The 13664-nt window shown below is 34.7% G+C and overlaps 1 protein-coding gene across 1 annotated transcript; it reads left to right on the forward strand.

Moving 5' to 3' along the window:
• The first annotated feature begins 1277 nt into the window (after positions 1-1277).
• LOC128982134 (cytochrome P450 4V2-like) lies at positions 1278-8877 on the forward strand. Its single transcript, XM_054401183.1, has 12 exons — positions 1278-1464; positions 2121-2239; positions 2626-2716; positions 3180-3365; positions 3740-3815; positions 3956-4088; positions 4619-4694; positions 5851-5951; positions 6280-6348; positions 6805-6970; positions 7768-7947; positions 8717-8877. Exons 1-12 carry the CDS (start codon positions 1278-1280, stop codon positions 8875-8877), a joined length of 1545 nt encoding a protein of 514 aa, XP_054257158.1.
• Positions 8878-13664: the final 4787 nt, after the last annotated feature.

The following is a 13664-nucleotide window of genomic DNA, read 5'->3' on the forward strand; positions in this document are numbered from 1 at the left end:
ACCATTTATTGAAACATTGATTGCAAAATATACACTAATAGAAGGCAAAGATAATTTATTTAGTCGAAATCTTAACTCAATAATTATTGCAAGTCAACAATTATAACAATATTGCAAGTCACGAAGCATACGTTAAAACAAGCTTCGTCGTTTAAGAATCTGTCAAATCACTACAGTGTTTATAACACTGTAAATTAGAGCGCTAAACTTTATAACAAGGAAATAGTTTCAGATGACACGATTCTGTCATTAGCCTGCAGGGAATGAAACTGGGAAACACGTTTTGCTAAAAATAGAACGCTTAATGTGTTCGAAAGTTAACATCAACTGCCCTGGAAGTTTGATATACCTATTTCTTTATTGATTGTTTTGAATAGAAAATGTTTAGTTTTTAAAAGCGGATCAAAATATCAAAGAACTGAGTTTAAAGCTGTGGTTGCATCTAATGTTTTGAGTAAGTTTAAGTTTATACTTAAATTGTTAAACCGTGGCGTGTATCTGGTGTAATATATTAGGCAATTTTTGTATCTGACGTCATTGTTTGTTGTGGTTGTATCTCTTGTTGTTGATTAGGTTGTGTCTGTATGTCATGTTTTGTGTAATGTTGTTTTCGTATCAGTTGTTTTGTAAGATGTAGTATTTGTTTCAAGTGTTTTGTGTAATGTTACGTTTGTATTTCGTGGTTGGTATGAGGTTTTGTTTGTATTTGATGCCTTGAATGTTCTTGGTGCTCTGTTTATTTTCATACCAGCTGTTTTTTATAGTGTTCTGTTTATGTCAAGTGTTTTGTGTAAAGTTGTGATCATGTCTGGTATTAGCTGCACGTTTGCATCTGGTGTTCTGTGTAAGAATGTTTTTGTACAAGACGATCTGTTAATGGTGTGTTGGTATTTGGTGTTATGTATAAAGGGGTTTGTTTGTGGTGCTTAATCTATTGCTTGTTTGTATTAGGTTGAGTGTGTAATGTCGCGTTTTATCTGGTGTTTGAATAGTTTGCGTGTATCAGATATTGAGAGCTAGTAGTGTTTGTACCTGGTGTCACGTGTAAGGCTGTGTGTATCTAAAACTGCTGTAATACTTTTTATGATTGTGCATGTGTTTGTCGTTGAGACATTCGGAAACCGAGTTTCGTTTCGGAATTTCTCAGCAAGTGATGTACAAACATTCGTACCACTCTTTATGATTGTTTCTCACAGCTCGACGAAGTCCATTTCTCTCTTGTGTACTAAAGTCTCTTATCAACCTGGCTGTTGACCATTCATCTTTCCCTCTGCAGCATGCTGTCGGTGGTCCTGACGGCGGTCTCCGCGACTCTCACCTACAGTCTGGTGGTGCTGGTCGGTCTGCTGCTGTGGTTCCAGTGGAGACACAGAGACCTCATCAGGGCAGCCTACAGTATGCCCACGGTGCTGCCCACTCTGCCCATCATCGGGCACGCTCATCTCACCATCATGGGCTTGGATAGTGAGTATGAGGGCCCTCATCATTTTCCAAAGCAATGGATCAACACTTGACTCTCAATGAATTGACAATCTCCTAGTTATATTATTGACCAGCTAGGGTCAGAAACTGTTATGCAAGATTTACAATTTGTATTAGTAAAACCTATGGTAAAACTTAATGGTCGTTTAAAGGTTATTGTAACAGAAAAACACTAAGTGGTACTTGCATCAAAATGAGGATTTTTATACTATTTATTACGCTTTTGGAAATAGTTCACTGCAAGAGATTTTTACTAAGCTTAGTAGGGGTTATATATGGCAATTAACGAAATAAAAATGTTTAATATTAAATGGTTAAGCTAGGTACTTACTCTCAATTAAAAGCCAGAAGAACGCGGTCTTACCAGTGAGGATTTTTGTTCCAGTTGGCCTTTCGACATATTTTCTATCATTGCAATGTTAAATTATCGGCATCAGTTGCTACCTCCTATCTTCTCACATTAACCTAATCTACTTTTACAATGAATTAAGATAATACAATAAGAATTTCCATATCTAAATTTAGTACAGATCAAATCGATTAAAATCCAAAATCTCCCGATTATTGTGCTACAAGGTTCATACATGTTGTTCATACATTAACAATTGTAGGTTTAACCCTTGTAACCTGTGTTATAGAGATGACTGAAGCCGCTCTCCAGTTCTCCAGGCAGGCTGTAGCCAAGGGTATCAGCATCGCTTGCTTCTGGTGCGGACCTCTGCCGGTGTTCGTGGTCCACGGTCTGGAGGATATCCAGGTAAAGTTGTAACGTGACGAATTTTTAAAATACAAATTTGAAATTAAAAGAATAAGATTTAATTGTGTGTGAAGTTAGACTATTTTAACTAACTTCAAATATCTGTGAAGTCCAAAAACATACAGAATAACCTTGCACTGTAATTAGTTGTCACGGTTCTCTGGTTCTGTGTGGTTTATTTATAAACAATATATCCTGAGGAACGTCTATAACGTCTAAGTTTTATCCTATTATTGATCATCATATTGATCATCGAGTTTTATTATAGTCCTGATTAATGAATAAGTGGGTTTTATTCTGCATTGAAGATTTTTGTAATTAAAAACAATCCATCGGTTATGTATCAACAACTAATAATTATATACTGATCTAGTGTTTGTTTTCAGACAGTTTTGAAATGTTCTCACGTCCTACACAAACCTACCGAGCTGACGTGCCTGGAGAAGTTCTTCGGGTTTGGTCTTCTCACAGCACCGGGTAAGAATTCAAATGTAATTCAATAACTTGAATATAATTATGTTTCAATCTGAATAACTAATGAACAACAAAATTTAACAGAACATGCTAAAGAAAGTCGACCAAAGTTTTTAAAGTCAGTTTATTTTATTGTCCTGTGTGTTTTTTTTTGGGGGGGGGGGGTAGGCCACAATGTTAACATAAATAAATGTAAACCCCATTTAAATACATAGTTATGTTAAAAATAATTAACTAATAACTTTTGACAGTCGAGCACACTTAAAAGACTGAATAATGAAATTTTGTTTACTCCTAACGTCTTGCAGTAATAATCAACTTAAATGTCTGTATATATATTAGAAAATAATATAAACAGTCTTTTCAGGGAAATTTTACCAATTACTGAATGATATACATTAAAATAATGATATAGATTATATTATATAAAAAAATATAATAAATATATATTTTTCCTTATATTCAGTGGAAGTGTGGAAGGTCACCCGGCGCTACTTGAACCACCTGTTCCACCCCCGTAACCTGGATCAGATGATGCCTACTTTCAACAGGAACAGCCAGGAGTTGGTGGGCGAGCTTTGCAGACACGAAGGGAACAGTCAGGTGGACGTGCAGAGCTATACCATGCACACTGCACTCAAAACTGTTTGCCGTACGTACATTACGATTTTTTTTATATTACGTAGGTTTAAATGAAATAAATTTTGACAAAATTAATGGTTAACCGAAAGAACAGACAGTTAGAGCATTTGCAAGTTTTTTATGTTACTATAAATGTGTGAATCTGATTGTTTATTCGACGATTTTGGGCAGTTAAACCGGTTTGACATATGGTGTTTGTGTATAGTAAGTAGTATACGACAGTTATAAGAGAATAATAACTATTTGATAATGACATGATTTTTGTTAAACTGTACTAGGCCGATCACAGTATATGAGATGAATATAATGAATTAAATTTAATGAAAAATTATGCCTAATTGAAAATAGTTTTTAGTTGTGATAAAACAGTAATTTATGTTACAGATTTGGTCTTTGGACCAGACGTCGAGTTTGACACCAAGTCAGAGAGCTTTGAAGGACTCATGAAGGTGGTAGAGAGGTAACCACAGTATACAGCTTGAGTTATATTTGACATTTTACTTTATTTAGTTAGATATTTGTTTAAACAAAACAAAATTACTATCGTAATTCACTTTTACTACTGCTATTTTCATGTAAACGCCCTACTCCATATTCCAGGATTCCTCATTTCTTCACCATCCGTGCAGTGAGGCCATGGCTCCGTATAGACACCCTGTTCTACTTCCTTTACCAAAGGGATCTAGAGGAGGTGGATCGTTTATACAAGAACTTTACTGAAGCTCCTCTCAAGGTGTGGTAGACGAGGATAATTTCCGAGCTTATGTTGTTGGTTATTTTGGATCTTTGGGTAAAACTAATTTTAATTTACTATCTTGAGGCATCTTGAGGGCATTAGGTACGAAAATGTTTAAAAATTTTAAGCAACTATATTAAAATATTTCTTCCAGTTCTCACTATGTCAGGAGAATTTATAACATAACAGGGCAATGTCACGGTATATAAAAAACTATAGCTAATAATTGAAATATCTGCAGACTACACACATAACACATAACATATAGCAAGGTAGGAGCTACGTGAACCTTGAGGTACCTAAAAGTAGGTTTCCTTCCTTCCGAATACATAGTTAAAGTTTTATGAAATTACGTTTCTAATAATGTACCTCTTTAACCTAATTGAATTTTTGCATAAATTATAAAATGAGCAAGATATCGTGTCAAAAAATTACATATTTTTGTTTGTCGTTCTTATCAAACGATACTCTTGTAATTTTTTAAATCACTTATAATTATTGTTTATGGTAAAAGTATATATTTTTAGGAGACGAGAGTGAAGAACGAATTGAAGAATAAACTAGCTGAACAAGAGAGTGCGGACGGCAAAGTTTCGTTTACAGGTATGTTAAGGCTTCTTTCACACCAGCGCGGTGCGGCACCGTCCCCCACCGTCGATGCGGGATGACCCGCAAGGCCCTTTCACACTATTATTGCTGCCCGAATCCGGGGGTTTCCAGGCTGAAACTTTGTGATTTTTGGATGTATTTTATTCAAATAAATACAAGAAAGGTGGTTATGCTACTTGTTGTACCCGAAAATAAAATACAGTGCCCCTTGCTAAATAACTTAATTGGATCGATGCCGTGTGTGTAAAAATGTCCATTGTATTTTTAAAAGTAATGGTGACAGCTGTGGGGTATCAGATCTTAAACTTCTGTATAATGTCCACATGTAAGTGCTCGTTAAACCGTCCTACACACTGGCCTTCAAACAAACCAAAATATAAAGCTTGACCAAACTAATCAGATCTATATAAATTTCTACCTCCATACCAAAAACAACTAACTTCCATATTAAGTTATCAAGAGTACTACAAAATCAACCACACTCAACCACTGATAGGCATAGACTGTCAAAACTACTGATTTATGTGCGGGCGAAACCAGCCCGTCCAGCGTAAGTGTGAAAAGGTACATAAGAGCCCATGATCTAAAAACTATTCATGCGGTTTCGTCCCGCATTGGAAGTTTAGGTTCGTGCGGGTGATTTTTCAACCCGGACAGAGGTTTAGGTCTGTCCGGGTCGGTCCGGGTCAACCTGCACTGGTGTGAAAGCTCCCATATGATTCAATAGTCTAAACAGCTTCGTCCGGTGCGGGACGGATGTGGCATTGCGCTGGTGTGAAAGAAGGCTTAGTGATCAAGACATTGTTACTGGTTTAAATATATTTAACTGATATTTACAGTCTTTCCTAGTTTGATAAAAATTAAGATTTAATCTATTTCAAAATAACAATGTTAAGCTACCAAATATATTCTTTCTTTTTTAACATTTCAGATAAAACGAAACATAATATGAGGTTTGTGTCTTTAACATTATTTAGTGCCTTTCAAAACTAAATACGGGATCCAAGTTATTACCTAGAATTGGACTAGTTAGTGATGGAAATTTTCCCAATAATCCTCCAGACATACTCAATACAATACATGCTTACGAGCTCCAAAAAATAAATTTAATCAAGATAGAAAAGAGTTTTAAAACTTGTATTATTTCCAGGCCCTAAGAACTTGGTAGAGGTTTACGCTACGATGCAGGAGAACTTTCCCCAGTTCACAGAAGAACACCTAAAGACAGAGATGGTTACAATGTACGGCACGGTAAGTTATACAACTGCTAGTTTTCTTGTTACACAAGTTTGTATACAAATATATCATGCATTTACTCAAAACAAACCAAAAAAGGTAAAGTAGACCTTCCGTACGATGGTCATTGTCCTTTGTAGGGTCTGACTTAGGAAACAGCTGATTTGAACGAAGCTATGCATGTCTTCTACAGTATTTACGTTAGAAGACACATTTTCTCCCATCAGTTTATAACATTAGAATGCGAAACAACAAAACTGCAAGGGAAAGAAACTGAATAATAAAAGGTGAGCTTTGAAGTTTAAAGTTGAAGCCATGTCATGAATATTAAATGATTTTTCAGGGTACGGACACGACTGGCACGGCCCTAGCATCCTGTCTGCTGACTCTTGCACAGTATCAGGATATACAGGTAAATCATAATTTGTTAACCAATTTTAGAAATAACGTTTAAATTAAATATAGTGTACTTTCCCTGTACCATACCCCACATAGTCTAGTGGTGTTTCTAGACGGATGCATGTTTTTATTTTTTATTTTACAGAATGTAAAGGGAAATAACAGTTCTACAGAAATGTACCGGCGACGATTTATTTCTTATAGTATGGTATATTCATGTATTTGCATTCAAAAGATGTATAAATACATAAGGCACGCAGTTAAAAATATTTATTTTTTAACTATTGCAATTTAAAAATTTTGCTTGAGTCACATAAATATATTATATAGAATTTACCTTGTCAAATAAAATGTGCCACTAATCTAAGAAAAATTAATGTTAATAAAACCCTTTATTTACATTTTTGGGTAAAAAGTTTCCAAATTTAAATTTGTAAAATATTTAAAAAGTATTTTATCTTCTTCACAGGAGCGCCTCTACCAAGAGATTATCTCTGTAGTGGGGACAGACAGTGACGTCACAGCCAAAGACCTACAGAGCATGACCTATCTGGATCAGGTGTACAAAGAGACTCTGAGGTGGTTCACCATATCACACTTTGCTCTCAGGAAAACCAGCGAAGACATCAAACTGAGTGAGTGAAAATACTTACAAGCAAACACTTGTTTGAGCAAAACTACGGATGAGAAAACATTGTTCAAACAAGCACAACAATGTATAATACATTGTTGTATACGTTTGAATAAGAAAACAAAGAAATGTGTACAACCATTGCTATTGGGCATGGGGACACGTTTTACTTGATAAGCAACCAAACCAACTACCAAACTAACCAACCAACCAACCAATACTAATCAATGCTATAAACCAATGTAAAAATACTGCTCTCAATGCTTAGCAACTAAGCATTAATAAGCGATTGAGGGTAATTTTACAACCATTGATATCAAAGAAATGTTTATACAGGATGGCCATTCATAACCAAACACTTGCGTAAATGTGTTAAACCACTGACTTTCTCCAACCATTAAATTAAGTTTAGTATATTGCCAACCAAAGTATATGGCCTTCTTTGAAAACTCTCATAACATTTAAAAATACCATATTTATTACAAATACACTATACAGATAAAGGCAGTCAAATATATAATTTTCCAATTAAAATAATTTGTTCATACACACAGGTTTCTTTCGTCATCTTCACTTCACTGCAATACATTTTTGTTGTTGAAGTTTTCTTTACATAAGAATTGCTATGAATGTCAGAGTATGAAATGTATCAAAACTAAAAGTTCATCTCAAATTATCTTCCATTTCAAAGTCCGTCATTCCCAGTTTATATCCATTGTGCTTAGTGATTTAACGTCACAATATTATGTCTGAAAGAATGTTTACAGCTTTATAACAACTTTGTTTACTCTTGTATTTCAGGTTCGTGCACCATCCCAGCGAACAACACTGTCTGTATTTCCCTTGGAGGTCTCCTGATGAACCCTCATATTTTTCAGAATCCTGAAAAGTTTGATCCCGATAGGTTCTCACCGAAGAATGCATTTGGGAAAGAAAGGTTTGCATTCTTACCATTCAGTGGAGGTCCCCGAAATTGTATAGGTAAGCTCAAAACTATTTATTAGTTTTTTATATTTCCTATTCATTTTACTTACGTTTTACATGATTTTGAAAGAAAACTAACTACAAATAGGAAAATAAATAAAAATAACTCCGTTTTGATGAATAGCGAGGCATTATTATTTTAATAACATTCGCCGTTCTTTTGAGGTGAATCGATACTCTACACATCGTATGATTAACATAGTTAAATAATAATAAAAGAATATTGTACCAGCGCCAAGTGAGAAGAGCCATTCTTATCTCAATCAACGGGGTCTATTACTTCTATCGGATGTATTACAACGGGGTCTACTATACATCATTGGAATGAATAAAAGATGCCACGCAGATTTGTGAATTTCAGTCAGCTGTTCAAGGGAGGTGTGTGTAGTATACCAGCTGAAAATTTGCTATCGTATGTCAAAAAAATAATGTGTTATACATACAGATAAAGAAAAAAAATACGGTACTCCTTTTGAAGGTAATTTAAGACACAAGCGCTGAGCAATGTTGCCTACCTTGTGTTATGCAAATAATTTTAGTTTGTAGGTAAACAAGAGGGCATTGCTCATTTAGGTTGAGCTCTTAATTCTTCTACTGAAAACGTACAAAGTAAAAGTATTGAAAGTTAAAATAGGAGAGACAATTATTTGTCCTGATGAAAGAGGTTCTTAAACCTTATCAAAACTTTATACTTTTAAGTTTATAATTAATTTGACAAGACAATTTCAAAGAATGCTGTAACTCCTAACTAACCAATTACTTTCAGGCCAGATGTACGCAAACATGTTGATAAAGGTGGCGATAATCCACGTGATGAGGAGGTTCAAGTTGTCCACAGACATGAACATTCACACGATGAAGAGAGTTCTGTCAGTTCTGCTTGTGAGCACGGAGGGCTACAACATCAAGTTTCAGAGGAGACGTTGAGCACAGCATCACTAGTATAGGGTTCAAGCTTTACATTACAGTACAATTGTTAGGCTTAGTTAGTTTAGTAAAAATTTAATAATAAATGTATTGTAGTGAATAGTTTGCTGAATTGTTTTATTGCAATATGCAGCCTTTCCAAAACAATATTGGTGATTTACTTAAGCTCCTAGAGGAAGTTTATGTCCTGGGTATACACTCTCCACGGGTGCTTCAGGAGAATGTTTGAAATTGTTCCGAGATAGAGCTCAGTAATCTTGTGGAAAGGGTTGTTCTGGACTGCCAGTATATTCCCTTTAGCCTTCAAATTACCTTAACTATTTCATATATCTGTATCTTCTACAGCACGTTTTACTTGTGCCTTGGTCTACCTCTTCTATTAAAGATTTCACTCGAAGATGTGTCTTTTTTAGTGTCTACGCCAGTGGCATTTTAAGTTAAGAATAAACTAAACTCCAGATTTTACATTGAGAAGTCTACCTGCAGTATCCAATGCTAATGTCAGTAGACTTGTTGTTGTAGTAAATTAAGTATTCTTTAGTGTATAGCAAACTGAAAGCGAAGTTTGGATAGTTTGGAATGTAAACAAAATTGTGAAAGTTCTCATCAACGTACGGTAGCGGACGAATACAAACACGAGTGACTAGCAAAAATAGTTCCGTGTGATAACAACATTCCATAACAGTGTGATGAAGTTGTGACATGGTTTGATTTTGTGTTTTAAACTGGGTTATAAGGACCAGGTTTAGTCTAATAAATTTATTGTTATTGTTTTAGTCTTTCATATCATACAAATGTCTCATATTTTACTTCAATTCACTAAAACATCACCAACCGTAACGATAACACAATTTTGGTATGGATGTAAACAATATTTTATCATGGCCGTCTGTTTTTATGTAAAAATATGTAAACTTGAAAAAGGTTATTTGTAATGATTGTGGTTTTCTTTGAAGGTTATTTTACTATCATACGATTCTCCTTGTGGTCTTATTTTTTGGTTTGCCAGCTTTAACAGGTTTTACATACTGGTTTTCTTTTACTATGTTTTAGGGATTTTTTTAACAGAAGAAGGGATCAGATTCTAAATTTCAAAATGACGCAAACACTTGTAACTAATCAAGAGAAGATGGCCGCAATAAACCCTAAAATTGAACAACCTCTCATCACAAAAAATAAACTTCAATCTAAGTACAAAATCTAGGTGACGAGAGGCCTCGCTACTGTAAAAGTCATACTACAATGTTTTGAATTTATCTACAAATTAAAAGCCACAACAACCAGGATGTTCATTTTATAGGCGCCAGCACACGTAGTTTATTTGCAATTCAGAGCAGTTTATGAATCCATAGACGGCCGTCAGTAAGACATCATCTCCTACACAATAGATGCGCGGTCATGAGACTACCAAGCTTTATAGCCGCACCGTGTCAATAGCAAACTGCATACAATTGTTGTCAGACCATAAACTAACATGGATCAAGACAGCGAATTTCACACTGGCCCGTAGGCCGGCACAAAGGATCCTGGCATGAACAGTGGTGGCCAAGCTTTGCATAGTGAATACAACATGTTAGGTAAGAATGTATTATTGTAGATGTAGTTTGTGTTAACTGAAGTTACGTTAATTATAGTTGAACCTCGTTATAGGCTTTGTTTACTTCGTTTAATAATGTAGGCCTACCCAGTGTTAATGTACTTACACATGCTTTTGCACTTGACCTGTTTTGCATACATCTGACTGCACTATTATTATTGTCTTGAGTTTGATCTCACTCTGTAATGAGGTGGTAGAGAGTTATGACAAAGTAGTTCTAGCCATCATTCAAACCCGTCAACATCTTAAAAGAATCAAACAACAACAAAATTGTAGTTAAATAGTTTTATGTCAGTTGTAATACGTGTCCCAGTATTAAAACAGATAGTTTTCAAACGTACTGATTAAGTCATTCATTCTAATTCAAACACTTATGAGATATATAGTAGTTTTTTGTACCCTTAGCTAAGCTATATTTATTTCAAATGTTAACGATATTAATTTTAACCTGTTAACCATATTTATTTCATTTAGTAAACAAATCAATGTACTAATAAATATGTTTAATGACCCTCTATTATTAATATTTTATATTTCATAAGACTGCCTGAGTACACGAGAAAAACTAAGGTCCTACCTAATGAGAAGTAAATTTAAACCATGGATTTTCTGGGTTCAATACGTATATACTTACAATTTTTCAGTATAAAAAACCAAGCTAAGTTATTTAATGTAATAATGGGAATCCACGTCAAGTAACTAATAATCAACATTAATAATATATCTAAGTCAAAAATACATAGAACTTATCAAACACGAATTGATTAAATAGCAAGGGGATTGGAAATACAAATGCATGATATTCTCAATACGTACGACTGTTGTATTACGGTCGAAAGAAACGCACTTAAATGAGATTTTAAACACGAACCAAGGACGTTAAAAAGTATTTTTGCCAAAACAATGAGAAATTGTGATAAAGAAATACAAGCACCATAAATTTTGAGTGGTAAAAACTGTGTACATTCTAAAACTAAAATGTGATGTAAATAAAAAATAAACATTACTTTCTTCTAAATAGAGATGCCATGACCCAATATTTTAGATCTTTCTTAAGATATACCTTTCTATAGAACATATAATAGGATGGGTATCTTAGAGGAAAACACGTTTTGTATGGGAGAACTCTTCTAAAAGAGTAAAACTCAAATATTTTTTAACTATAGAATCAAAATAAAGTAGTTGAGTAAATTTACAACAGTTACGTTTTGAAAAGGGAACCACATAAACTCTCAACAGTTAAATTCTGACAAACGCAGTTAGTTAAATGGACCCATTCATTCATTCGTCACAAAGTTCAAATATGCGAGTTTGTTGACAATGGGGTCAGTGGGTGTGAGTTATGATGAACTTCTTGGTTCTAATTAGAGGCAGTTGACGCCCAATTATGCGATGACTGGCGAAAACTGACTTGAGTGATTATATTGTCACTGTCTATTGATGACTGAGCTCTGTCAGTCTGTAAATCTGCCTGTGGGCTTAGGAATGCCAGCCTAGCTGAGGAGACTACATCTCGTAATATGGTTCATCTCTCACCATTGACTTTAGATATTGCTTGTAACAAAAAATCTCACTTAATCTAAAAATTTATTACGATGATTTATTTGTTGAACATGCAATATATCAAAATAGTTCACCAATTATATAATTGTTATTTTTATTTGTGTTTCCACGTCATTATTGATTTTAAATTTTTGATAAGGGAATGGTCCAAACCCTCGTCTTGTTCTTTGGCGAGAAGAATTTGATTTATACAAAATTGAAAGTTATGTAATATAGAAGCTATATTATTTCTGGCATTAGAAGTGTTTTAGTTAAGTTACCATGTACTTTTCACCACACTACAATCTTTTTAGTTTTTTTATAAACGCTAATTGGAGGCTGAAAGCTACGAATTGCTGTCCATGCCTGCTTTCATCGTCAATTGGGGACCGAGCAGGTTTTTGTGGCCATAGGGCCAAAAATCAGCTGTTCGCTTATTTGCTTAAAACATAATGTATATTTTATGCACAAGCTGTATACATGTGCATTCAATAGACTTGTTTTATTGCCACCACTGCTTAGCAACTATTTGTAATTATTTTTCTAATTCCGCTAAATATTTTTTCACATAACCTTAAAGTGGCAGCTGTGTTGACTGTTAGTGTGCATATCGAAACGGCACACGGAAGATTTCTCAGGTGCCGTTTGACGTCACTAACTGCTGACGTCAGTCGAGGGAACACTATTACCGCAACGATACGGTATTGAACCATCGGCCTCAGTAGTGAAGTGGCTAGCGTGTCGGGCCGATAAATCGAAAGATCCGGGTTCGAAGCCCCCTGGTAGCATTAACTTTTTGTCAACATTTTTTTCATATCAGCAAGTTTGGTTGGTTTGGTTAGGTTATGACAGTTTAATTTTATAATTAAAAATTAAATCAAATGAAATTAAAAAATTATAAAGTTGAATTTTAGGCATTTATAATTTTATTTTATGAACAAAACTATTTTTTAGATTAGTACCTAAACCTTCATTCGATTTTTTCATTATCAGCACGTTTGGTTAGGTTATGACAGTTTAATTTAATAATAGAAAAATTATAAAATTGTCTGTTTCTTTAGACGCAGCAGTTAGTGATGTCAAACGGCACCTGAGAAATCTTCCGTGTGCCCCACCGGTGTGCATATTGTATTATAGTTTCTCAATTGTGTATAGTGTTGTGAAAAATAGCGTTCGTACCACGGCCCGAAAGGGTTTTGCAGCTCTCGATCGTTTCAAATTCTCGAACTTCAAAAAATTATCTCGAGTCAGCAAAACTTAATTTTCTACCCTAGGTTCGAAATATACTATTTCACCACACTAAGATGTTTTCAGCCGTTTTACAAACGTTTATTGGAGGCCGATAGCTCCCTTTTGCGGGCCGAGCAGGTTTATTTACATATCTAGGGCCGAAAATCAGCTGTTCGCTTACTTGTTTAAAACATTAATGCATATGCACAATCAGTATCCATAGTATTGCAATAGACTTGTTTTATTGTCACCGCTGCCTAACAACTAGTTATTAGAAATTTTGCTGATTCCTCAAGCTTCTTCACATAGCCTTTAAGTTGTAGTTGTGTTGACCGTTAGTGTGCATCATTATTGTGGCGAATAGTGGTTATCGGGTATAGTGTGGTGAAAAATAGGGGACCGTGTTATGCATGACTAC

The sequence above is a fragment of the Macrosteles quadrilineatus genome, unplaced genomic scaffold (assembly GCF_028750875.1).
Source record: "Macrosteles quadrilineatus isolate MER2022 unplaced genomic scaffold, UCM_ALF_1.0 Scaffold_128__1_contigs__length_305072, whole genome shotgun sequence".
NCBI lineage: Eukaryota > Metazoa > Arthropoda > Insecta > Hemiptera > Cicadellidae > Macrosteles > Macrosteles quadrilineatus.